This window comes from Daldinia decipiens (assembly GCF_022478715.1).
Source record: "Daldinia decipiens strain CBS 113046 unplaced genomic scaffold F4813scaffold_41, whole genome shotgun sequence".
NCBI classification, from domain to species: Eukaryota; Fungi; Ascomycota; class Sordariomycetes; order Xylariales; family Hypoxylaceae; genus Daldinia; species Daldinia decipiens.
The window spans coordinates 42,816-66,930 of NW_026054584.1; the positions used below are offsets into that span (position 1 = coordinate 42,816).

General features: G+C 45.1%; 10 protein-coding genes across 10 annotated transcripts; 3 read left to right on the forward strand and 7 right to left on the reverse strand.

The window, feature by feature from the left end:
• Positions 1-4,281: 4,281 nt before the first annotated feature.
• On the forward strand, positions 4,282-5,505 carry F4813DRAFT_382897 (glycoside hydrolase family 93 protein; the record flags this gene model as incomplete). The annotated part of the gene is made up of 1 exon (XM_049245867.1): positions 4,282-5,505. The coding sequence occupies one exon, from the start codon at positions 4,282-4,284 to the stop codon at positions 5,503-5,505; it is 1,224 nt and encodes a 407-aa protein (XP_049095901.1).
• Positions 5,506-6,227: 722 nt separating this feature from the next.
• F4813DRAFT_372574 (peptidase S28) lies at positions 6,228-8,998 on the reverse strand. Its single transcript, XM_049244708.1, has 4 exons — positions 8,494-8,998; positions 7,263-8,371; positions 6,924-7,206; positions 6,228-6,875 (listed from the first exon to the last, which is right to left on the reverse strand). The coding sequence occupies exons 1-4, from the start codon at positions 8,590-8,592 to the stop codon at positions 6,732-6,734; spliced, it is 1,635 nt and encodes a 544-aa protein (XP_049095902.1). The 5' UTR covers positions 8,593-8,998; the 3' UTR covers positions 6,228-6,731.
• Positions 8,999-9,707: 709 nt separating this feature from the next.
• Positions 9,708-10,179, reverse strand: F4813DRAFT_399495 (uncharacterized protein; the record flags this gene model as incomplete). The annotated part of the gene is made up of 1 exon (XM_049248179.1): positions 9,708-10,179. One exon carries the CDS (start codon positions 10,177-10,179, stop codon positions 9,871-9,873), a length of 309 nt encoding a protein of 102 aa, XP_049095903.1. The 3' UTR covers positions 9,708-9,870.
• Positions 10,180-10,789: 610 nt separating this feature from the next.
• F4813DRAFT_372578 (Prolidase/Aminopeptidase P-like protein) lies at positions 10,790-12,950 on the reverse strand. The gene is made up of 4 exons (XM_049244709.1): positions 12,471-12,950; positions 11,733-12,386; positions 11,342-11,679; positions 10,790-11,271 (listed from the first exon to the last, which is right to left on the reverse strand). The coding sequence occupies exons 1-4, from the start codon at positions 12,794-12,796 to the stop codon at positions 11,078-11,080; spliced, it is 1,512 nt and encodes a 503-aa protein (XP_049095904.1). The 5' UTR covers positions 12,797-12,950; the 3' UTR covers positions 10,790-11,077.
• A 109-nt stretch (positions 12,951-13,059) lies between these two features.
• F4813DRAFT_372579 (DUF567-domain-containing protein) lies at positions 13,060-14,612 on the forward strand. The gene is made up of 3 exons (XM_049244710.1): positions 13,060-13,472; positions 13,547-13,918; positions 13,993-14,612. Exons 2-3 carry the CDS (start codon positions 13,594-13,596, stop codon positions 14,262-14,264), a joined length of 597 nt encoding a protein of 198 aa, XP_049095905.1. The 5' UTR covers positions 13,060-13,472; positions 13,547-13,593; the 3' UTR covers positions 14,265-14,612.
• A 77-nt stretch (positions 14,613-14,689) lies between these two features.
• Positions 14,690-16,038, reverse strand: F4813DRAFT_393094 (S-adenosyl-L-methionine-dependent methyltransferase; the record flags this gene model as incomplete). The annotated part of the gene is made up of 2 exons (XM_049247371.1): positions 14,690-15,717; positions 15,771-16,038. 2 exons carry the CDS (start codon positions 16,036-16,038, stop codon positions 14,690-14,692), a joined length of 1,296 nt encoding a protein of 431 aa, XP_049095906.1.
• Positions 16,039-16,543: 505 nt separating this feature from the next.
• F4813DRAFT_372581 (cytochrome P450) lies at positions 16,544-18,312 on the reverse strand. The gene is made up of 6 exons (XM_049244711.1): positions 18,049-18,312; positions 17,869-17,997; positions 17,716-17,812; positions 17,596-17,664; positions 16,940-17,539; positions 16,544-16,893 (listed from the first exon to the last, which is right to left on the reverse strand). Exons 1-6 carry the CDS (start codon positions 18,229-18,231, stop codon positions 16,607-16,609), a joined length of 1,365 nt encoding a protein of 454 aa, XP_049095907.1. The 5' UTR covers positions 18,232-18,312; the 3' UTR covers positions 16,544-16,606.
• Positions 18,313-18,447: 135 nt separating this feature from the next.
• F4813DRAFT_237141 (membrane bound O-acyl transferase family-domain-containing protein) lies at positions 18,448-20,048 on the forward strand. Its single transcript, XM_049239976.1, has 3 exons — positions 18,448-19,293; positions 19,353-19,439; positions 19,568-20,048. The coding sequence occupies exons 1-3, from the start codon at positions 18,583-18,585 to the stop codon at positions 20,012-20,014; spliced, it is 1,245 nt and encodes a 414-aa protein (XP_049095908.1). The 5' UTR covers positions 18,448-18,582; the 3' UTR covers positions 20,015-20,048.
• On the reverse strand, positions 19,774-21,555 carry F4813DRAFT_237144 (membrane dipeptidase-domain-containing protein). Its single transcript, XM_049239977.1, has 3 exons — positions 21,249-21,555; positions 21,021-21,180; positions 19,774-20,964 (listed from the first exon to the last, which is right to left on the reverse strand). The coding sequence occupies exons 1-3, from the start codon at positions 21,463-21,465 to the stop codon at positions 20,082-20,084; spliced, it is 1,260 nt and encodes a 419-aa protein (XP_049095909.1). The 5' UTR covers positions 21,466-21,555; the 3' UTR covers positions 19,774-20,081.
• A 177-nt stretch (positions 21,556-21,732) lies between these two features.
• F4813DRAFT_372584 (putative transporter) lies at positions 21,733-23,734 on the reverse strand. Its single transcript, XM_049244712.1, has one exon. It carries the CDS (start codon positions 23,536-23,538, stop codon positions 21,871-21,873), a length of 1,668 nt encoding a protein of 555 aa, XP_049095910.1. The 5' UTR covers positions 23,539-23,734; the 3' UTR covers positions 21,733-21,870.
• Positions 23,735-24,115: the final 381 nt, after the last annotated feature.

Genomic DNA, 24,115 nt, shown 5'->3' on the forward strand with positions numbered 1-24,115 from the left:
ACATGTAGGTAACTTAGGTACGTAAATAAGGTTGAAAGCATGGCTGTAGATTAAAGCTTTAATAATAAACGTGCTTACATCTTACATGAGTACCAGTTGATGCATATCATTTGATCATAGCCTACACTCCTATCATGGAGGTAAGTTGTCATAGAGAAGTGTTGTTAAAATTGTTATACCAGCAAAGAAATGATTATCCGGTTCATAATCCATGGTATAAAATAATTTCATGTTTCATTAATGAAAAATAAGAAAATAAGAACCCAAACCTTAACTGTCAGAAAATATGTTAGAGAACGCTGAAGGTGTATAAAGCTGACTTCCGCGGTTCTGAAGTTAAGGCTAATTGGCTGAAATTGACACGTGCAACCCAAATGTATCAGTATCCTTTTACATTTTACCTCTTAGCTTAAACAACCGAGACATACGCCGATAATCTTATCTTTGTCTCCCACTATAACTAGCAGCAATTACAACATCTTCAAGACTCGATTGACTATGGGTTTAGACACCATAGTTTAGTAGCTACCTTGGATATAAATTATAGCACGGTTAGAAATAAGAAGCCTCTTTCAGTTACTATGGATTTACTCATGAGACTTGCAAGTAGTGAATGATTATTATTATCCATAGTACCTGCTAAGCATCCCTCGAATCGAGACATTATTCCCTGAATTTAAAATATATAACGGATATATTAGTTTAATAATTGAAGTCACAATATACATATTACTGCTCTCTATATGACCGAGTAGGAGTTTGGGGATCTAAGTGATGATAACAGAGTAATATATGTTTTATGATACAGCAACCTTAATCCTGGGTGGGAGGATGAAACCCAGTTTCTTTTCACGCCGTGGACTTAAATAATATGGCAATTAGCATGTCCTATACGAATTTACTGAATCATAGGCTATGTGTACTGTATTAGACTTAGAAATGATACCCAATGTCACCGTACAGAATGAATTCTTTGTCGATCATTGATTTCAAAATAAAATCAGTGAATTTTGACCTGGGTATATTTGTCTTTGAACTTCTGGAACACATGACGCTCACTAACGCATTGATGTTCATTGGAAATACTGCGGATTCTGAGTTAGTGAGGCTATGCATAGCTATATATGAACCCTCGGAAAGATAAACAATAATAAAGAGTGCTTAGTGAGGTATGTATAGGCGGGCGCCCCACCTAATAAGCTTATATACCCCGTCTAACACATTTATAATTGATGTGGGGAACAGATAATGGAGTTTTAAAGTGCCATCGATCTTATAAAAGATAGTCACTAGGCGAACTCCTAACGGAACATACGTTAGGCCCTTTCTTTGTGGTGACTTCATGTGACCATTATGACTGCTTACCATATTTCTACGATGTATGGTATAGTCTAACTTTACCATCATAGACTAGTAGGCACGTCTAAGCTAAGTCATAGCCTCGCTCTGGTTTCTGTGCCATAGTTTTGTTCTTGTTTTGGTTTAGAATTATTTCCGCCTGAGAAGCAGCATTTAACCCGGATGGATTATTCTGTAAATATTAGGATAGGTGCCGGTCATTCTTGGCTTACGCCATAGTTAGTCCTATTCTTATAACTTGTGCTGATTAGAATCTATGCGTGGCTGTACCATGTAGATGGGACGTAGGGAGAGAGAACGCAAGGGAAGATTGGGTATAATAGTGTTTAGCATTTGAGATGAATAGTTGATATTCATTCTAAACAAGCAGTTACTCGACGAGAATCGCGCATTCTCACATTCCCTTTCTCCGAATGCTCCTCAAATTTTACCTGCCCAATCTCCATTAGCTTATTATATCTAGCACTTCTTTATCATACTCAACGTCTCATTGTCCCTACCTATATGTCCGTTTGCTTCGGAGCACTTAGAAAACTGTGACGACTTAGTAGCCTGCATTGTGTTACACCATTTAGCTCTTCAGGCTTGGTATCAAGGGAGATTGGACAAAGCAAACAAGAAATGACTATTCCGAAATATGACCTTAGCCTTCCATCGATGTAAAGTATGTCAGCTTAAACCGGTAGTATAACCGATTACCGAAACTTCAAGCAGCCTATAGCCTTGTCAAGTTTTCAATAGGACTATCCTTAAGCACAAGACGGTGGCCACACCGCGAATAACCGAATAGCCGGATGCTCTCTGAGGTATTTACTGAACAAACCGCAACGCCAACATGGAACGTTGACTCGGGAGTGGGCTAAGGTAGGGGAAACAAGCGTGGTATTCACATCTGAGCTAACAAGAAGCTGACAAGGCTCTTGGGGGACTTCGTGGCTTACATACCCCAACGCGGGGTCGCCACGCGACTTTGCATGCCTCATGACCGATAGCAAATAAAAATCAACGATGCTCAATGGATGACTTGGTTAGAGATGCTAGATGCAAGATGCAAGTCATCTTGGATGCCCAGGATGCGAAAAAGGAAAAAGAAAGAGCCTAACCTAACGAACTTGCGCTGGAGTGTGACCTACAGGGCTCAGATGCAGGATCCAGATTACTGGCGCCTGTTAAATATGGTTCGACTAGGTTAACATAGTTGCACTGCTCCGGCGTAACAAGTTTGCCCGGCATGACCGGCATGACCTCAATTTGTGAGAGTAGGACAATGTAAATGCGGTGCGATAGTGATGTAGTAGTTAGTTGAATGATAGTTCCGGATAGCACTTAGATAATTAGTGGAGGCGCGTACATAATAGTAGGTGAAGACGTCGTGCAACGTTGGCGTCTGCGCCGGTTCGCCTTGTAGTCCGAATTTCGCCCGTTTCGCTAATATTCTCAAACAGATCCAGCCTGGCGGGTCGCATGGGGATGGGGATAGGGATAGGGATAGAAACCAGTATGGATACCTACATAGGTACCTACCTATGCACTAATGTAGGTTGTTTTTTCATAACTGTAATATTAAGTACCTACATACCTAACCTAGGTAGGTACCTATGTAGTAAGGTAGAAATACCTACCTGTCAATCGTCGGGTCCCTCAGATTCCTCTCAGAGTTGCAGGTGCGTCTGAGGTCCCGGTATGTATTGTACAATACAATTTATGTACAGGTACGCCGGCACTTCCCCCTGGGCTGTCGTAACAGAGCTAAATTAAGAATTTTCCAGAAACGTAAATTGGGACCCAACATTCGAATCTGTACGCACCCAAGTACCTAACCTGTCAGGCCCCACTGTTTCCCGCGTTCCTCTCCGCTGTTTCTATCCCAGGTTTTCTTAGCCTGCATGCTGTGCAACATGTACAACGAATACTTTTACAGTTCGTTTTCTAGTCGGTCCAACGTCAGCAACGCCACAAGTACGGACCGTCGAGGGGAATCTTACTTTTAGTGCTAGCCTCAGAACTAATCGCTAGATAATCTTAATAGACAAAATGACTTGTCTAATATATCTAGCCTATGTTGATCTTGACGAGGCAGGTCAACCCTTTAGTCTTTAGTTAATGTTTCGGATCCTTCAGATCCTATTCCCTTAAGGGGTTTGGCCTGGGTATGGCGGTGGTAGGGCGAAGTGGCTAGCAGCTGTACTCCAGATCCAGGTAACTATAGGTATACAAGTTACTCTAGAGTAAGGCTCGAAACAAGAAACACATGTTCCAGTCCGACCCAGTATTAAGCAAGGAAAATCACCGGATCAGGCCGAGAAAGAAGCATCAACAAGGTAAACTCGACTAAACATCTAACCGGATCCGGGTTAAATCCGCTAAAAGCATCTCAAAATCTCATATCATATACGTATTATATATCACTGCAGGTTACACGGCAACTCTTGGCTAGACAATAGGCCGGCGTCAAACTTATAGTTTCCTATGCCGTGATGTTGAAGCACTACGACCTCCTTGGCACCCCTTACCGCATCACGCGCCAATCAGACGCGTCCGTGATATTCGTGGCAGGCCATTATACGATGCGCCCAAAAACCCATGACTCCCTCAGGACTCTGCAAGTAAGCCATTGCTTGGATCAAGAGATCCGCCGTCACCCCTTCTTGAAATTATGGACATCGACCTGCCATGTGATGCTGTGTTGCTGTGAGGTGTAAGTAAGGCACAGTCGGAAAGGCACAGGACGGATATGTAGGCATATTAGCCTACGTCAAGACTTACGACCTATGTACAACTGACGAGCACGTCTTTGTTGTAGTTTTATATAAGAAGGCTCTCCCCCCTCGTTGAACTTGTTTACAGTTCCTTTGGAACAACAACGAGAATCCACCAAGTTGTATCCTCACTATACCGGCAATGTCTCGACGAACTGCCAACATGTCGCTCGTTTTCATATTACTTCACTGCCTTAGCTTCATATCCCTTGGTTTAGCTAGGCCTCTCCATCCTGCTCATCCCCTTCACGAAACAAGGGAAGTAGGACCTAGGGGTGAGCTAAGGGAAGCCTTCAGATGGAGGTCGATCAGGAACAAACTTCACCTCACCTACCGAGACACCACGGTAGATTTTAACGAGATCGGCGCTTCCTTCACTCTTGGCGATAGGGAAAGCCAGCTGTCTCCCGGAGGGACATACCCTCGCCTCACTAGGCTCGCAGACGGCGGCATCCTCTCGGCGTCAGCTTACACCGTAAATGGGTTACGAACTATTAGAATTGCCAGGAGCGATGACGACGGCGCAACATTCAACGAAATCGGCTCTGTCGCCCAAAGCCCCGGGGACTTGGATAACGCATTTCTGATTCAACTCCCGTCCGGAACTGTCCTTGCTGCCTTCCGTAACCACGACAAGGATTCTAATGGTGCCTACACGTATTTCCGTATTACCGTCTGTAAAAGTGACGACGGCGGTCGCACGTGGGTTTTCTTGGCCCATGCCGCCCAACAACCCGCTGACGCATCGGGCTTCAACGGACTATGGGAGCCCTTCGTCCGGATCGGAAAGGACGGCGCACTCCAGCTAACATACTCTGGCGAGCTAAGTCAGACTAACCAGGAGACCTTCCGCACTCTGTCCTACGATGGTGGAGCGACATGGTCTACACCAGATAACCTGAGGTTACACAGCCCGGATCAGCAATTCCGAGACGGTATGCAGGGAATTGCTTCCATCAAAGACGCCAGTGGCCAAGATGCTCTAGTCATGGTCTTCGAAGTCAAGGACGGCCCGAACTTCTACCTCGGAACCGTGCTTTCGTACGACGACGGTTACACATGGGGTAGGCGAAACATTATCTACCGACCTAATCAACACAACGCCGGGGCGCCGCAGATCGCCACTCTTGGAAAAGGTCTTGCTGTGGTCTTCATGACCGACGAGGACCTGCCTACCGACCAGCTAGATTGGGCTAACAAGGCTGATATCAAGATGATCTTTTCTTCGGAGCTTAACAACGGCGACCTTAGGTGGACTAGCCAGACATTCCACCTCTCGGAAGACAGCTCATACTGGCCAGGTACCTTCCAGAGAGGAGACAACAACATCATGGCTGTCTACGAGCGCGGAGGAGTTCCTTACGGGAGAATCATCACGAGCGTCTAAACCTCAAGGATAACATTCACTAAACTAGAATATATTGCTTGGGAATTTTGGGGGGTTTCATCGGGTTTCACATATTGGAGTTATGGTCATCGTTCATGATATCCCTTGGCATCACGGTTACTTCAGATATCATGGGGGTATTGCGAAGAAGCTTCAGGCTTGGACACATTGGCGACAGCTTACACTATGGCGGTCGTATCGCGACAATGGCTTTGGAAACAAGGCTAGCCGAACTAACGAGGAACCACACTGTATATACCTCTAAATGTACATAAAACAGAATTGAGCACATATTGTTAGGGGGGTTGAAAATATTTGCATGGTAGTTAGAGTTATTGATTCGATGGGTTTACGAATGAGCGCACTTCATTATTAACACGAACAATTATCAAATCCGCAAAAATCGAATCCTTAGCAATGCCTTGCTTAATGTGTAGATAGATCTGCAAATAAATCTCCTGGCGGGGGGCTGTGTATCTAGGCGAGTTGACACAGACAAGATAAGTATCTTGATTCTTGTTTCTCGATGCCAAGATAAACTTCGTCCTATTACAAATACCTAATAGGAATGCTCAAGTAAGGGGGGCTGTGATATACCCTGCCGGCCAAGGCTAATAGGTGTCGGTCAATCGCGATTCGCGAATGCTTTTGGCTGCATCCCTTAATGCGGCACATCTTACTTCGACCCATCAATCTGGTCACTCTTAGCATTTGCGTAGTCCGAGAATAATAGCTCGCCTTTACACGGATCTCAGATTACTGGTTGATTAACTACCTAAAGTACTTAAATTAAGTTGAGAATATAACAATGTCTAGATTATAGCTACCATCAGGCATGGCCGTACGAATATTCGGACAAACTATTAACCAACCTAGGAGTTAAGACTCAAAACAGGTAGTTAACCCGAAGTGATACATATATCAAGTCATCCATCCTAACGCTATTCGAAAATGGCACTGAATCACCTACGTACCGCTCGGTTAACATACCGGAGCTTATTATGATAAGTGCTTTATGCATCCAGCAATCCCTGTGGTTTAGTGGCTATTGGTTACAGCTGTTAATTATGCGGAAATAAATGAGCTCAAGTTCGACATAATACTGAGTCTACTGCATATTGCTATAGTATTTAATAGCTATGTCATAGTTCATCAGACTCCGTTACAACACCTGCTACTCCCGTCAGCTTCCCGTGGTTGACGAGTGCAAGTACAGGCACCTGCTGCTAGTATTTACCCGTGAATTCTTGCACCCATTTTTGCACAAATGTCGCGATCTGCTTCTGAGCGTCCGCAACTGGCGCTGGCGGTAGGTCCGCTGTCGTTTCGTTAGGGAATAGACCGTTCTCATCCCAGTGGTGGACCGCCCTCTAATAAACTGTTAGTATGGGATATAGAAAAGGCAATAGTGAACTTACATCTATTAGGATATAGGGCTCGTCTAGCGTGTTGGGTCGTTCGGGAAGACCAATGGCATGCACACCTGCTGCTCTCCACGGATCCCACTCACCATCGATAAAAGCAAGTCTGGGATAACTGATGTTGAATCCGCCGAGCCTATTGATGTACTCGACGTCGGCTGGCTTGGTCAAATTAAAAGCCTCTCGGCAAATCAAAGCCGAGTAGTCTACGTCGATGGTACGTGAGATGAGAGGGAGTTGGTCCTCAGGGACACCGCTTCCGGTTTGAAGATAACCCCATCTGAGTATCTGGTGAGTACTTGAGATGATCTTATGAATCAGTGGCTTGAGACTTACTGAGTGCAGACCTGGTATTGCCACAACCTCCAGGTTTGGGAAATATCATCCTGGGCGTAAAATTCCGGGTCGTAAGTAGTGAAGCATGCATCCTGGTCACCGGAACATACTGCAACTGAAGTTTGGTTTACGTAGCCAACGTAATTCAAGAATCGGTTTGCAAGAGTTTCTACCTCGTCTTCGTAGCCGCCGATTTTAATCAACTCTTCAATAGATGCCCTGCGTGCCTCTGTTCCAGGATACAGCACGTCGTCCGATGAGACCTTATCGCAGTAAACAAAGAAACTATCGTCGCTCTGCGAAGGATCCCAGTTTAGACTCTGCAGCCCATAGATACCGCCGTTTATGGCACTGGCGAAGTCAGCGTCGCGCGTTACATTGGGCAAACCAAAAGCTGCTTTAAGCTGCCCAACGTAGTCAGTGCCCTTTTTACCAATAAGTATATTGTCCACAATGTGCGTGAGCTTTTGCGTAGTTTCAACGCATGCCGGTGGCCCATAAACAGCGGCAGCCTCGAAGTATTGCCAGTAATCCCAGATAGCCTTGGGGACGCCAGAAGATGAGATAGTGCCATAATAGACATCCGGGTATACGACTCGCAAGAACGCGACGAAAGCACCGGCATAACTGCCGCCGTAGGCAATCCAAGGTGTCTTCTCAGGACTCAGATCCACGTCCTCCAAGCCGGCGAATTTGACATTTTTAGCGAAGTAAGCGGTATCAGCCAGGGCCTGGTCGGTAGTAAGGAAACGCAGGTTCTCGGTGCTGAAGTCCGGCACGGGAATACTTTTTCCATAGTACCTATGCTCGAGAATGACCCCTACTCCGCCCGTCGCTTTCGCAAGCTGGTACGCGATGCCTTTCTGTAGGAAGGGTAGGCGACCAGCTCCATCCGTCTCTCCCCCCGTGAGCACAATCACCGGACCCCCTGGCTTATAATATTGCGTGTCGAACCAGTATCGCAAATTAAACGTGCCATTGGAGTGCGGCTCGTAAGAGGAGTCGTTGTGAAAATGGTCAATCGGGGTCGAGAGATTGTATTCTGGGTAAATGGCTTGAAGGTCGAGCTCTCTGGCGCTGAGACTGTTGTACGCATCTCTACTTTTGACCTGCCGCAATTGGACGAGTTAATCTCATGACTATCAGGTAGTTATTTACATGGTATATTGATGACAGATGGGAGAAGGCATGATGTATCTGTTTGTATTCGAATGAAGTTATGTTCACATACCTGCTTCGCAAGCTCGCTAATTGGCAAGGGGTGTCTCTGAATTGCCTCAACCGAAGAGACAAGGGCCAGTAGGCCCGCGACAGCACCGCGACGAACCATGGTAACGATGGAAAATGCGCCTCTAGGTTAGAGGAGATTCCAATAAACAGGAGTCATCAACATACACAATCCAAAAATAGGGCGATACGCCCGTATTTGAGAGGATATATTTGAGAGAATAATCAGAGGCCCGCTTGGCATTGGTCAATATCTAGCTTCCGTTGTCGTTATTATTGCTTTAGGCAGGACAAGAGAGATAGCGTTGTATTATCCGTATTATCAACCCCCGGACATGCAGACACGCCACCCGCGCAGCCGAGATAATGAGTGACGATCCTTGGCGATATGCGGTCAGACCCCAGTCGAACCCCGGGGCTAGGTAGAAGATGGAAGGTCTCGCTACACTCATTTAAGGCGTTATCAAGATCTGTCCACCTACGTATGATACATAAAGGTCATCTTAAACATCATCTTATGCAAAAATGTAAATATTATTATTAAAGCAAGAAAATCCCTACATCTAAGAGGCAGATCCCTCATGATGTGTAGGTATACATACCTACCGATCGGTGTAATAGACAATGTCTTACACCGATATGGCGATAAGCTTCATCATCGTAATAGTGGCAACATCTTCTGGCGACTTCTCTCATTTAGCCGGATAATGCGTGTATCGCATATTACAAATTATCCCCATTAACATCTCGTTGCGTTAACCCTTCGCCATACTCAATGTAGCGAGCATTCAAGTCGTGTTTATATACTTAATTTAAGTCACAGACTAGTCGCAATCGTATACACTTAGGTGCCTTTTACTTGTAGGTGGCTTAGATGAAATACTCGGATGGGTGGCTTGAATTTATTGTCGTATAGCTAGGTAGTTAGACGTACTAACAAATAACTTAACGAAACTTACCGATAGTATTGTACGACCTTTCGAATGCTGTGAGTATCCAAGCCAGGCCTAGATTGAGAATATTCATTTTACGTATTCGAAATATAGTCTCGTGTATACGCTATCTACCTAAATAAGAACGGATTGCTGATAAATAATAAATAATATTGATAAAATCAACGACTATAACATAAGGCCGTAAAGCTGACAAGGCTACCTCTTATGAATGCTATCTAACATAGGTAGCTTCCCTCAGTCTAAGATGACTATACAGGAACGATGTATACCGAACCATCGAACAGCAGAAAGTCCACCGCAAACGCCAAGGCCTAGATCCAGACGACCTTCGAGGTGACCCGAAAAATCTTACATCCAGGCTAAAGTTGATATGCAATCAAGCCCCTGTCCCATGCTTTTAAGGGTCAACTATTCCTCATCCCCCATTAGTTTCGCCCTTGTACGTTCAAATAATCGTCTCTCCCCAGAACGGCTCTTATAAGGTTCTCAAGGTTGTCCAACGTGCTTTGGCCTTCGCGGAGAGTAGTATTATCAGGGACCTGAAGAGCTGCTAAACGAACTACGCCGCCATCTTCATAGATCCAGTCGATCCACCTTTGAAGTTCTTTCCTATCATAATCGGAGAGCTTTGTGTGCTCGACGTCAAGTCCGCGAACCCAGGACTCGATCCTCGAGGCTTGTCTCAAGAGGGCAAGGCCAAGTGGCTCAAGCCGTACTTCTGCTGTGGAAGACATTTCGAGGAAGAGTTGTGTTGTTCTGTGAGATGATTGGTTTATTCTTAGAGGAAATAGGAAGGAGGATAGGGGACTTTCGGGACTGGCTATATATATATTTTCAGATTCAGTCAGTGTGTTGCATTCACGCTAATATTTTTAAGGAATTCCAGTATGACTTCAAAAGACGTCTCGTGTAATCTATCGCCGATTCGTTTTCATTGATTTTCATCTTGATAGGTACGGTATATGAACTGTATCAGATACCTACTACATGTTGACTTACTGTATGTGTGAGGGATGCCCTTGTATTGGGTATAATACATTCTATTGTACCTGAAAGTAGCCCCTTGACGGCCAATCTTGACGGCCAATCTTGACAATGAGTGTAGTAGTACTTGGTACCGCCCGATGTCTTCCCGTTGCAGTTATAAGGTAGATGTTTATTATGAATGCATGGTGAATTAGATCTCGTACTTAACGATATATGGCCGGTAGTGAATGTATAGGGACATCTTAGGTATGCACCCCTCCATGATTTTTTGTTATAATGTCAGCCTATTAACTTAAAGGCTTTCCTATTCACAGAGGTTAAAATGATGACCGGAAAGAGTCAGAAGAACTCTAATCATAAAAATGTAAAAATGTAATATTGTTGCGTTAATTCTGTCAAATTTGTATGAATATCTAAGTTAGGTACCTATACCTAACCTATAAAAGGTAATCGCACGACGCCGTAAATACAACCAGTATTGGTTTCCACTAGTTATCTTAATGATTCCTCATTTATCGGGCGTGTGAGTGAATCTCTATCTCTACCATACACTCATCTCGGATATTGACACGGTCAAACTCGATAGAGGGTTAAAACTCTCTAGTAAGGAATCTAGAACTAAGGGGCTTCCCTATATCACGCCCCTCAAGGGTCATAGGGACCCGTAGCCCTTCGCCCTGTTAACAGCTCGGCATCGCCGTCTTCTTTTACAAGATATATATCTTCATGACGAACACCAAATTTACCTTCCAGATATATCCCAGGTTCGTTTGTAAATGTCATCCCAGGTTGGAGGATACTTTTTGTATTCCACTTATTCAAGTATGGTGACTCGTGGGCTAGGGAGAAGTGAGTGAGTGATATCAAAAGACCGACTTGCTAAGTATAATAAGTTTAAGAAGTACATACCCTTGATTCCAATCCCGTGGCCCAGCCGGTGCGTAAAGGCATGATCATATCCTGCATCTTCAATGATCTTACGGGCAGCAATGTCGACGCTTGCCGCGGTATTATTTGCTTTAAACTTTTTAGATGCAGCGGTCTGGGCGTCTAGTACAACATCCCATACTTTCAACTTTTCCGCATACAGCTTAGAGTTTCCTTTAGGAACTTGGATGGAACGGGGCAGCAGGTCCATCCTCATAAGGAGAGATGCAATTGAACTGGTGTATGTTTTGCCTTTTTCTGCTTCTGGGTCTATGAAAAAGCTGCGACAAATGTCGGAAGAGTATCCCAAGTAATGCGCCCTAGAAGGAGTTTAGAGAATGCATCTAACCTAGAAGCTTGCAAGTGTGCTTACCCGACATCGATCACAATCATCGTCTCATGGTTTAATTTCTTTTTGCCAACGACAAAGCCACCGTGAGGCAAGGCGCCATCTTCCTCGAAGAGCACTATGTTGAAAAAGAGAGTAAAACCCACGGAGAGAAGCGATGCATCAAGAATATCTCGTACCTCGTCTTCGGTCAACCCTGCCACGAGACATGGACGCATCGCCCTTACGGCCGCCACAGTTCCGGTGTTCACAGCGCGGAGCAATTCTACTTCGGCGGGGCTTTTCAGTTGCCTCACTAATTCGACTTCTGCGCTCAATCCGAACGTCTCGAATCCAGCATTTGCAAGTCCGCGAGCAATAAAATCCCGCAATTCTTCATCTACTATGAGTCTAGGTTTCCTCGCATGCTCATGCATGCCACTATCAGCGAATAGATGAGACTGTCGCAGGGTGCTGTAAGGATCCCAGTGTTCCTCCCAAATCACGATGTCTAATTCGGGCTCTTGGGAGGGAATCTCGAGCATGCGGACCCGGCCTTCCTCAAAGTGTGGAGCAAGAAAAGCTGTTTTGGCAGAAACGGCCCCCGACTCGGAGCGTACGGGTAAGATTATCATCAAGAACGGCCTTTCTTCGGGCTCCCAGGGCTCCCAATCACTCTGTGAGGTGTTTCCATAGTATCTAGTAGGCCATTGATGTCAGGTAATGTTTAAACACGTGAATAACTATGAGTAAGTTGTTTCTTCAGGATTCGCATAGTCTTACTGGAAGGTATAGCCTGGTTCGACAACAAAAGCATCGACGTCGGATGCGACTAAAGCTCGTGCGAGACGATCTCTTCTTTCTATGAACTCGGATTTTCCAATCGGTGATGCTCCGTCGAGAAAAGATAGGTCGGCTTGGAGATTATCGATGGCGCATCTCTGCACCTGAGCTATATCCGGTCCCGACTTTACGTTTTGGAATGCCCATGTGCGTAATAGACATGCCACATTGAATAATAAAATAGCCACGATAATGGCTCTACGGCTTCTAAAAGATCTAGTGTTGTGATTTGAGCTCGGAAGAGCCTTTCGACTTGATTTTTCCATGGCCGCAGATAGCTGAGATGTATGTAAATGAGGGGTACAAATTACCAACGTACGCCAACGTCGTAGATAATATTAATGGAAACCTTATAACGATCAGGATTCTCATTCGCTAAAATGCATATCCTGGACGTTAGTTACGAATTGGGTAGTATCCATTAACCTAGGATTTCTTCAACACCGATTAGAGCCCTGGTTAGACTGTGAGTTCTTATCCGCATTCGTTAATCTCATGATTGTTCTGATTGGTCACATCTCTCTGTAAGTGAACCCTTCCCTCTGCTCAACTTATTACTTCTTTTGAGTATATGTAGTTAGGGGCTTAGATCACAATGTATTATTCTTAGAGTCAATAGAAGAATAAGCAAAGTAGAACGTCTTCACAGGACTTTCCGAACTTTTCCAACTCTGGCAGAAAATGGCAATTAGCACGTCGATCCCAACCGCCTTGCGGAGCTCAGATGCGTTTCTGACAAAGTGGGACAGCTTAGAAGGCAGCTCAGCCGTACAGCGGATCAACAAGGGCTGTGGTATCAATTCAAACTACCAACAGGTGGAATGGCGTAGCTAAGAAGTATCTTCATAGGCGATTGTCTATGGATCATCTTCTAGGATTCATACGGCGTGTCAGAAACTAAGAAATTAAGAAATTAATAGCTATCCTGCCACCTTACCAACGGTATAAAACCCTATATACCTCCCATGGACGTGTTTTATGACAAGGTGTCTGTCTAGAATTCTAACATTTCTTAGACTCACCACCCTCTTTGTTCTCATCAACTTTCCAACCAAACCACAAAATGGCAAGCCCACCGCAACTACCTCCCTTTCCTCGACAGATAGGCATGTTTCCGCATTTCCTCGCGAGGCAACCCGAAACGTTAATTCTAAGAGAAAGATGCATGTCGCTATCGGGAAACAGCTTCGACGTCAGCCTCCCTAATGGTCAGCCCATCTTCAAAGTAAAGGGCGAGTTCCCCTCGCTCTCGAGGCGCATAAATGTCATGGATATAAGCGGGAATTTCCTATTTTGTATCCGTAAGCAGATATTTTCCATTCCCATGACATTCTACGCCGAGAATTCCAATGGCAATGAGATCTTCGAAGTGAGGAGTAAATTTAAGTGTAAGTTTGCCATCCTGACGGCATCCCCGTCTGGTGCTAGGATGACATTAGGCAATTGACATGAGACATTATAGTGTTCGGCTCTAAGTTCATTGGTACATTTATTTCGGCCTCTGGTCAACTGGAGGAGCTAGTGATGAAGGGAGATTGGACCGATACGATAGCCGATATCACGGACGGGGCCACCGGCCAAACCGTCGCGTCTATTTACCATGATCGCTGGAATGTGCGGGAGCTCCTAGGCGGCCAGCAGACTTATGAAGTTACTATCGCACCGAACGTCGACATGGCTATCATTGTCGCAATGTGCATCTGCCTAGACATGAAGAGGAATGAACGTCGATAGGGAGGATGGATACCTATATGTGCGGTTGATATCTGTACATTGGTTTGGAATTTGGTTATGATAAATATAAGCGGTGATAATCCCCTGGAGCGTTTTACCTATACCTCCCTTTTTCCTCGTTTCCGGAGCAAAGAAGGTCGTGTCGCGTTGTCGGTAGTTGCTAGGCCATTAGGCATAAACGCAAAGGGAAAACCACCAATCTGCCGCCCAAACCGAACTTACTACTTACATTAGGTACCTACATTAGGTAGGTAACCTAGGTGTCATTGACAATATACCTTACTTTATTCAGTTATCCCTTCTTCCCAAAAAAACGAGGTCATAACAGGTAGCAAGATCATGTCGGGCAAACACCATTATGAACCGAACAGCCGTCTTTGAGCAGAGTGAGCATACATTAAAAATCAAAATTGCATTAACTATACTTAATATTCGACTTTATCCTCTTTGAAAGCAGGCCTGAAATCGATGGCCTTTACCCAAGCCCTCCTTAGATCCCAGACTTTATCTAGTCTCCATCCCGAGACCCGAGCCAGGTTCTCCCACTGCTCCACCGTTCTCTCTCGGCCGCCCGCAGTCATCATCATATTTATATCCCCATATAAGCTCAACCGATTGGAATGATCAGAGGATACAACCGATTCTAGGATAATCAATCTGCTACTGTGCTCTATTACGATACTTTCTCGGATATTTTTGAGAATCGCTGTGGCCTGGTTGTCTTCCCAATCGTGGAGGCACCACTTCATAGTGTATATTGAACATCTTGGAACAGACTTGAAAAAGTCTCCTGTAACAAGGTTTCCGCTGACACGGTCTCCGATATCCGAATATTGACCGCCTTGGTGGAAAAACGGGCGAACGTGATTAATGACTGGAGCGAGATCGAAAATTCCGCCCTGCATTGTTGGATATTTACGCAACAAGCCGGCTATGAACCCCCCGCCACCGCCCCCAACGTCCATGACGAGAGCCTCGGCAACCTCATACCACGGATAGTCTTCAAGAATCCCGGGCATCTGTGCAGAAGCACCTCCGCTAAGAGTGCGATGCAACTCCGGTAACCAGCCCTGCTCGCGGAAGAAGTGAAACATGTCCTTATCGGTGTCAAAATGAATCTGGGCTGCTGTCCTGATTGTATCTTCATTCACGGAGCTCGGAATGCCTCGGGCGATGTCGTAGAATTGATTTCCGTACAGGGTCGCCCAATTATGCCATTGAGTCCAATGATGTGATCTCATAAGCGAAGAAGCAGCATTGTTCGAGTAGCAGCCGGTTGAGCTATCGAAGATAAATACGCCTTCGCTGTAAAGCATGCGCATGACTTGACCAAGCCTATCTTCGCGTGTATGTGTTGCTCTTGCAAGCTGGTTTAGTGTCCTCGGGCCTTTCTCCAACTCGTCTGCGATGCCCTTCTCCACCACCGTGGCAAGACATTTGGACCTGACATAACCTGTAATTTATAAGCATATGATGTAGCGGATGATGGCAAGTATATATAAGTACCCAAGAAGTGGTCTGCGAGGATGAGTACTGGGGGTTCGAGAAGCATTCGTAATTCATGTAGGAGGTCAATGGATCGAGCGGCCAGCCTCAAATCTTCTCGATCAGGAAGCAGGTAATCATGGTGAAGAGCCTCTGTTAAAGAAGGACCAAGGGACTTTAACTCATCTAAATGATGGGAAAGGTGAGTGTTAAGGCTATCAAGAGATCCAGTGACGCCCGGTACGTCTTTTGTCTCCTGACTTGGCTCTGAGTGGGTTTGATCCGTCATGTTTGGGGTACTGTTTGATCGTGTCGATGTCTAGAAGTTAACTAAGGGATATCATATAACTAATACCAAAACGATTCCATATATATAAATTCCAACTCTCCAAGGATAAGTCTCCGTATAACGTGGTCTTAGCATTTATAGTTCGCGCCCCGATCGGTGACCTTCGGCAGGGCCCGGTTGTACACACATACATGTAAGCCTATATACAAAGGCTTAGCTTTAGACCTTTTCTTATTATAGCTTATGGGTGTCCCTTCGGATTTTAACAGTATTAGGTATTGTGCTGGCTAGGTAGGTACTTAGGTCTAGGTACATGTAGGCAGGTAGACGCACCACCTAAACATCAGTTGAATAATTACTTTGGTAACTTGTCTTGCGCCGTCTTCTGAGAAGCACCTTTTGATCCATATTTGGAACGAACTGCCCTTCAATCTGAATTCTAGCTGGACTGCCGTGCTGCTTCCTGTCCCATTTTATTTCGTATTCTACTAGAAGCTTCGAGATCACCAATTTTATCAACTTGATGGCAAAGAAACGTCCAGGACACGCATGGTTACCGTATCCCCACCTACAAAGTAATTAGCCAACTATTATTCTTGTCAATAGAAGGAAACACGGACGGTAGGTTCGACACATCTACTGATGAAGCGGCCCACCTCTTCTCGCTATCATCGGACGCTGTATCAGTTGAGCATTTTCTTGCGAAGCGAAATCCATAAAACTTCAATGGATCTTCAATATCGGTTTGTTCACGTTGAATGGCCATTGCAGGAAACCCGAAGCGCGAACCAACTGGCAGAGTCAACCCATCTGAGAATCGAAATGGGCTATCAAGGACGGTCCGTACGCAAGTAACTAGGCTGATTAGCGACAGTGCGTAGAAGTTGAAGGGGGAGTTTACTTGATCCAGTGGGAAAGAGTCGATTCGTTTCACGGATGTAACTATCTTGGAGGACTATACTGTTGTCCATCTTGTCACACCAGCCGTGTTGATTCATGGCTTTAATAGCCTCCTCCCGAATATGCTTGATATCCTCCGGGTGCGATAGAAGTTGATATACAATCTCAGTAATCATTCCCCCGGGCGCAGAACTAGCAGCCCATAGGTTGTGAAGTAGTTCCTTCAAAACCCGATCCTCATCAAGAGATTCTAAGTCCATAGGTAAAAGATCCAATGTCCACTGAATCGCGTCAACGTTTTTTGCCTGATGAAGCCCCCGGTATTCCTTTAACCTCTTCCTAACAACTGGACGTAGAATATCCATACAACTTCGAAGTCTGCGTCTGTGAAGAAGGCTTAAAGGCCAGGCAAAGAAACTGCGAAAGCGGCCCAACGGCAAATTTATGATTACCAGAGCTGTGACAAATATGGATTCTAGGAAATCCGTCGACTGTTTAATGAACCCCTCGTTGCGGCACAACTCCTCACCTATTAACACCCGCGTTACTGTCCTATGCGCTACTTCACCAAAGAAAGTTGTTGCCTTGACTTCTTGCCATTCTAGACATGCCGTTAGTTCTTCTCCAAACTCAAAATTCTCTGGCTGAATTACTTGCCTGTACTAGACCCAAGCAGCTTCTCGAACGAATAGTCGATTTCCCTCACGATTAGCGGCGTTAATGTTTCTACACAGGTAAGCTCAACTACCCAGGGCATGGTAGGATGTACATGCTTACGGATTCGAGGGTTCAACCCCCTTTTTATGACATCCACCATCCTCTGTGAAGAATTGGCAGTATACAAGTCGCCGGCGCTTACCTCTAAATGTAGAGACTACTTTCGTTAGGGCTAAATATGCCTTTCCATAGAATAGGGGGATTGATGAATACATTGCTGATGCTCTCGAAGAAGCTGAGGTGGCGCCAACTGGCTCCTCTGATGTCTTTTAGATACTTTGGTGGCATTACAACGAAATCGTTTCCCCACCACCGTACAACAAAAGGCTCCCTCCCTTTAACCTATAAACAAGTGTTATGAACAAATTCCTCTAGAGTGTAGTTTTAACACACCTCTTCATGTCCAATCTGGACAACTTCGTGAATAGGTTTTCTACTAAATATTACAGAGGTATATCTCTTGAAACTCCTGTATATTGGATTCGATCTTAATGTCCAGAACAATACTAAGACAGCGAGAATGCCGCAAATGAGACTGAGACGAACTACGGCCGACTCTTTCTGAGGTAACTCCATTATAAAACAATGTCTATGGACTAATCCGTGTGTAGATGAACTGTACAGTTCGAAGGACACGCACCTAAGTGACTTGCAATATATAATGAATAATGCATAGCTTGTTTCGTTTTAGGTAGCTTACGGGACGTATCGTATGTGAAGCGAGGGTGACCGGGGAAATGAGGCGCAGTCGGGCACCGAAAAGCCGGTATTGTCAGAATGAGGTTACTATTCCTTAAAGACAATGTAATTATAAATTATTCTTTTTCATCCAAGCGTCCAGGCTACCATCATCTCATCTACGTATCTATATAGTTTATTATCTTATTATATTACTTATTCCAATATATCCTGTACCCCTGAAGTGACATGGGATCTCTTTTCCCAAACGCCGAGTTGAAGGAACCTGATTCCTCGATCTTTCCACACGTGCTACTATGGATTTGCCAGGTAGTTGCGCTCACATGCCCCCCATTTCGTGGTCGAAGATGGTGTTTTGCGTCACTTATCATCGCCCTCGCTACTTACTGCAACGCGCACCCACACTTTACTAATAATTTTGAATTAGCGCAGCCCTTTTCTATTGCCTGGTCATTCTACATGGCCGTATTGTCCAAGCTTGTGTTCTTTGGACCCTATGGCCCCGAAGAGAGGTTTTGGAGATCTGATGGGCCTATGCGTGAGGCGCGGGCATATTCGGCATTTGGATGGAAGAAGATATGTTGGGCGGCAGCCCTGATGTTCAATCAACGTGGTATTAGGTGGAATCACCAAGTTAAGAATATACCCAGGTCTCCGAAGATGACGCGATCACAGTTTCTAGTGGCTCAGCTCGGAAAATTCATCGGATGCCTCTGCATGGCGGATCTTTTGTTCGAAATTCATCGAAGATTGAATTTAACTAGTCCTGACGGCCAAGTTGGATACGCAAATAGTAAACACTTGACTGTTAAACACCATGATTGGCGCTGGAGCCTAGCAAAGACCTTTTCATTTGCATTGCTGCCATACTTTATGTTGAGTATGCAGTATGCGCAAGGGGCATTTATCTTTGTCTTATTCAAACTAAGCAAAGAAGAGGTAACTGTAAAGCAATGTGTCTTAGCAAGCTTCTACCGCTAATAAAATCGTTCTCCCAGGACTGGCCGCCGGCTTTCGGGGATATACATAACCTGGTTACTGTACGGCGATTTTGGGGCAATTTTTGGCATCAGCAATTAAGACATGTAAGTAAACAGAATTGCGCTTCTCCCTACTACTTTTTTTTTTTTTTTTTTTAGGTAACCCTGACTTTGTCTACTCTGGCCCCAACCTGTGCTTCATATAAGATTCATACTAACACTATATTTCATAGATGCTCACGTCGTATACTGACGCCTTCGCGGATTTCGTCGGTATCCGACGGGGCACCAACCTCTCTTCCTATACCAAACTATACCTCGCTTTCTTGATCTCGGGATTTTTTCACGCCTTAGGACAACTTTATCTCCCTCGTCCATCAGACGTCACTTCAGGGGAATGTTCTATTGGATTTTTCTTGTTCTTTCTGTGGCAGGCCGCTGCGATTACTGTTGAGGATTTTACGATATGGGCTATGCATAGAATTAGTGCGAGCGAGAGTAAAGGGGGGGTTCCGAAATATTACATTATAGTGGGTTATGTCTGGGTGTTTATGTCGATGTGGTGGAGTCTACCCCTAGTAGGTGATGCCGTACTTAAGCTTCGGGTCGGCACAGGTTGTTTTCTACCCTTCCCGCTCACAAGGCCATTTGTCGAAGCTTATGTACCGGTTCCACCATGAAAATAGAAGTGAGGGATGGCCAACATAAATCAAGACATTTATATGGAACTAGAGTGCTGGCTAAGTCTCAAAAAAAAGGCTTTACATCGTCCTCCAACGGATGAACCATGATCATTGACGCAGCAACAACTTCCACCCGCTCCAATACTCTGATAATATTAAGACCCATAACACCTAGTATGTCATCTCTTCCAAGTCCTCGTAACTGTAACTCTTTGATCAGATTTGGATATTTCGAAACATCTTCTAGACCCCTGGGACTTGATGCCATGCCGTCAAAATCAGACCCAATCCCAACATGTCGATATCCTATCATGCTACCGATGTATTGAATATGGTCGGCAACCGAGTTTAGTGTGGCCTTCGCGGGATCATTCTCTAGGAACGAAGGATAGAATGTTACCATTATGATACCGTCGTTTTTCTTAAGAGACCAGAGTATATCATCTGGAACATTCCGAGTATGAGTGCATCTAGCGTACGCGTTTGAGTGGGAAAAAATGATAGGTGCAGCTGATATATCCAGAGCATCACGCTGTGTTTGGAAGCTTGTATGTGATAGATCCACAATCATTCCAAGGCGGTTCATTTCTTTTACCATATTTTTCCCGGCCTCTGAAAGACCTCCATGAAGTGGTGCCAAAGGTTCTTCGCTATCCGCATAGGCATTATGGCAGGTATGAGTAAGGGTTGCATACCTGACGCCCAGGGAATAATACATGCGTAATATGCTTGCGCTATTGCCAAGTTGATGCAAACCTTCAACACCTAGTAGCGAAGCTATTTGGAAACCAGAACGAAATATCCTTCGAATGTCGTTACTTGAAGACGCATGCGCCAGAAATTCGGGATACTCCTTCACTAATCGATGAACAAGATCAATCTGTTGCAAAGTATCATGTGTTATTTCTCGGTAAACGCTGTCCGAGTAATTCCCAGGTTCACTTGGACTAATGTGCTGTTAGCGATGACATGGGGTGCTTACGTCTGGGATAAGGAGAAATACCACTCTACATATACACTCCAAAATTCACCTCGTAGATTTCCCGTTCGGAGACGAGGGAAGTCGACCTGCCCATAAAGTTTTCCACTTTGACTGAAATTTTGTTGATATATGTGATTGTTATAGAAGGCTCTAATCCATATTGGGAAGTCATTGTGGCCATCTAGTAATGGGAAGTGTCAATACTGTAAAAGGAACTCTTATGCGAATGCGTAATGCTAATAAACTGACCAATTAAAGGGGCCATATCGAATAAATCCTTGGTGGCACATTTCTCGAGAGCAAAAGTTTCTGGGCAACAGAGAAAGAAAGCTAGAAACCCTAGGGATATAAGGGAAACAGTTATAATGTATTTAATCCTTCTGAAAAAAACAGAGCATACTTGCGTCTGGCTTTGGCTCTCCTTTATATAGTCTTCGTAAGTCGAGGAACACGAGGGGAAAGTCATTTTTGCATATTCTATATCAAGATCAATGGTTTAGGGAATGGGTATATGAAAAGAGGTTCTTCATGCGTGCTTTAGTTATGTACATATTTTATTTTAAGGGGAGAGTAAAGAGAAAGCTTGTACCGGGCTTTAAAGAGGGTTTCTTTTTCATCATCGGGCCCCGACGTTCCAAGTAGGTGATGTATCGTGATACCATCAATTATCACTAGAGTGAAGCTTATTATTGGTCAGCATTCTCAAAAGGGCACCATCGTCAAAGTCTTTCCACTCATAGATGCCCCGTAATCACGTATTAATTACACGTATATGATCGACACATTGCTATTTCTGAAATTGTGTTTATTAAGCGACGGCAACTACACAATCTTGATCGTAGCATCTATATTACTGTTAAGTGATCGGCAATCATTTTTCCTGCTTCGTTTCCTCCATGCCGAAATCGGTTTCCAAATCCATGCTGAGTACCAAGTCTTTCTCGATGAACACCAAGATGAATGCAAGGGCAGCGATTCCAGCGGCAACTTGCCATAATGTTTTCAACGCAGATGCGTATACGTCATGTACTTGTATCATCGTCTGGTCAGGAAGTTGGTTGATTGCGCCTGTACCTGCATAGCCGTACGCCGCACCATTGCGGAGCTGGAGACGGATGGCCTCATCTTGGATCCAGTGAAGATTCTGATCAATGCGTGCGTTGAAAATTATTGATGGGAGAGTAATCCCCCAAACAAAACCAAAGTTACGAACAAAATTAAACGTGCCTGTTGCTGTGGCCGCGTATGTCTCGGGTAGAGATGCTTGGATAACAGGGAGAATACTGATCAGAGTACAGCCAGCACCAACTGAAAGGATAAGCTGGAAAAAGACCCATTCCACTGTAGGAGAAGAGGCGTCTAAGATGGACAGCAGTCCACAGGCTACGGATGTAGATGCAAACCCGACCCAATGGATCGGCTTGTACTTCCCGAATTTTGACATTATCCCACCTGTTAGAACCGCCAAAGGAACATAAAATATGCTGAAGGGAAGGACATCGACTCCCGATGTCAGAGGCGATGCAGCTTTGAGGGCCTGAAAATAGATTGGAAGAAAGTACACCACCCATTCAAGCAACCCGCAAGCGATGAAGGTCAAAGCAAGACAAACAACAGAAGTTCGATTTCCAAACAGCAGCGGTGGCATGCTCGGCTCCTTGCAAATTGGGGAGGCCTGATGGGTGTGAAAAACGGCCCAACCGCTGAAACCAAGAACCAGAGGCACAATGATATGCCAAGATGACCAGGGGTACAGTGTTCCACCCATGATGAGCCCAAAAAGGATCGCGATGATGGAGGCGACAAAGAGAATATTACCGAGAAAGTCAACGCGCGCTAACTTCTTCGCCCATGTAGGCTCTCGCTTATGTTTCAATCTGAGGAACGGAACCATTATGAGCAGAGCTATGCCTGAGAAAGGGAGGTTAATGAAGAATACCCAGCGCCACGAAGATTGCCCCAGGACACCACCTAAAACAGGTCCAATGATAGTCGCTATTGTCGCGATTGTAATTCGGAAGCCAAGGAACTTGGATCTTTCCCGAACTGGCACGAGATCGCAGATAATCAAATCATTTAGCACGAATATGCCTCCACCGCCAAGTCCGGTGACGACCCTTGATGCTATTAACATGGCAGAGCTGACCGAAGCGCCGGCAAGCGCATTGCCAATGGAAAATAGTATCACAGATATGATCATTGGCATTCGGCGACCGAAAATGTTGGACGTCTGTCCGACGAATGGCATCACCGCTGTTGAAGCGAGGACGTACGTGTTTGCCAGCCAGACATACTGTTTCTCTCCATGAATCGCAGTTGTGATTTTAGGGAGTGCGGTGGTAATTATGGTGGCGTCTAGGGCAGTCGTAAAATCTACCAAGCAACCGGATAGGATGACGAGCCAGAACCGCAAGTCTCTTGAAGTTTTAGGCGTATGCTCTACAACCGGGATAGGAGACAGATTTTCGGCTAGGGAGTCTATGGCCGAAACCTGTACTGCCGAACCGAGGGGCTCGTCATTTTTCAGCTCATCAGCCATAAGCGCGCAACTTATAATGCGAAGATGTCCCTAGTAGTAAAGGCTGAGTCGTAGTTTTCAAGTGGTCGGGATGGAATATTGTAGAAAAAGAAAAGCTTGATAATTAACGGGAAGTTTCTGACAGCCAAGCAGTGAATTGTAAATGGGTTTAGAATACTAGCATAGACCTTAAGAAACAAAGATTCATCATGATAAGGGGGACTGAGATAGTAAGAATCACCCGTTCTACACTTCACAGACCCTAAGTAGCCTGTTATGAGGGTCCAGGCCGTGGTACATTGCCTTTGCCTCTGCACCTGGAACCTGCCACCGCCACGGCTCCCGTTCGGGTTCCGAGCTTCAAAATGATACCTAAATCGAAAGATGCTCGCATTCCCCAACGAAGGAAATTATGGCCATGCAGTGTAGCATTGGGCATGATGCATTAGATGCTTCATCAATTGCTTGTAAATACGCATGTGTTTGGTGACAATCAATCATATCATCGCGAATTTCATCAATATTGCTTCATCTCAACGTTCTACTAGTACGCTCACCAGGCACATGCGGTTATTTGACCCAGCTTGGCCTGACAAAG

Bases quoted from the DNA above. Each gene is read 5' to 3' on its own strand.
- F4813DRAFT_237141 (XM_049239976.1), top strand. From the start codon at position 18,583: ATGGGATCTCTTTTCCCAAACGCCGAGTTGAAGGAACCTGATTCCTCG. The intron at 19,294-19,352 runs GTAACTGTAAAG...TCGTTCTCCCAG, and splicing joins TCAAACTAAGCAAAGAAGAG to GACTGGCCGCCGGCTTTCGG. The intron at 19,440-19,567 runs GTAAGTAAACAG...TATATTTCATAG, and splicing joins GGCATCAGCAATTAAGACAT to ATGCTCACGTCGTATACTGA.
- F4813DRAFT_372584 (XM_049244712.1), bottom strand. From the start codon at position 23,538: ATGGCTGATGAGCTGAAAAATGACGAGCCCCTCGGTTCGGCAGTACAG.
- F4813DRAFT_372574 (XM_049244708.1), bottom strand. From the start codon at position 8,592: ATGGTTCGTCGCGGTGCTGTCGCGGGCCTACTGGCCCTTGTCTCTTCG. The intron at 7,207-7,262 runs GTAAGTCTCAAG...CCAGATACTCAG, and splicing joins CAATACCAGGTCTGCACTCA to ATGGGGTTATCTTCAAACCG. The intron at 6,876-6,923 runs GTAAGTTCACTA...ACAGTTTATTAG, and splicing joins AGCCCTATATCCTAATAGAT to AGGGCGGTCCACCACTGGGA.
- F4813DRAFT_237144 (XM_049239977.1), bottom strand. From the start codon at position 21,465: ATGACTTTCCCCTCGTGTTCCTCGACTTACGAAGACTATATAAAGGAG. The intron at 21,181-21,248 runs GTCAGTTTATTA...TCCCATTACTAG, and splicing joins CGATATGGCCCCTTTAATTG to ATGGCCACAATGACTTCCCA. The intron at 20,965-21,020 runs GTATTTCTCCTT...ACAGCACATTAG, and splicing joins TGGAGTGTATATGTAGAGTG to TCCAAGTGAACCTGGGAATT.
- F4813DRAFT_372581 (XM_049244711.1), bottom strand. From the start codon at position 18,231: ATGGAGTTACCTCAGAAAGAGTCGGCCGTAGTTCGTCTCAGTCTCATT. The intron at 17,813-17,868 runs GTATTCATCAAT...TAACGAAAGTAG, and splicing joins TCTTCGAGAGCATCAGCAAT to TCTCTACATTTAGAGGTAAG. The intron at 17,540-17,595 runs GCAAGTAATTCA...CGGCATGTCTAG, and splicing joins GCTGCTTGGGTCTAGTACAG to AATGGCAAGAAGTCAAGGCA.
- F4813DRAFT_372579 (XM_049244710.1), top strand. From the start codon at position 13,594: ATGGCAAGCCCACCGCAACTACCTCCCTTTCCTCGACAGATAGGCATG. The intron at 13,919-13,992 runs GTAAGTTTGCCA...GAGACATTATAG, and splicing joins AGTGAGGAGTAAATTTAAGT to TGTTCGGCTCTAAGTTCATT.
- F4813DRAFT_372578 (XM_049244709.1), bottom strand. From the start codon at position 12,796: ATGGAAAAATCAAGTCGAAAGGCTCTTCCGAGCTCAAATCACAACACT. The intron at 12,387-12,470 runs GTAAGACTATGC...ATGGCCTACTAG, and splicing joins GAACCAGGCTATACCTTCCA to ATACTATGGAAACACCTCAC. The intron at 11,272-11,341 runs GTATGTACTTCT...ACTTCTCCCTAG, and splicing joins CCACGGGATTGGAATCAAGG to CCCACGAGTCACCATACTTG.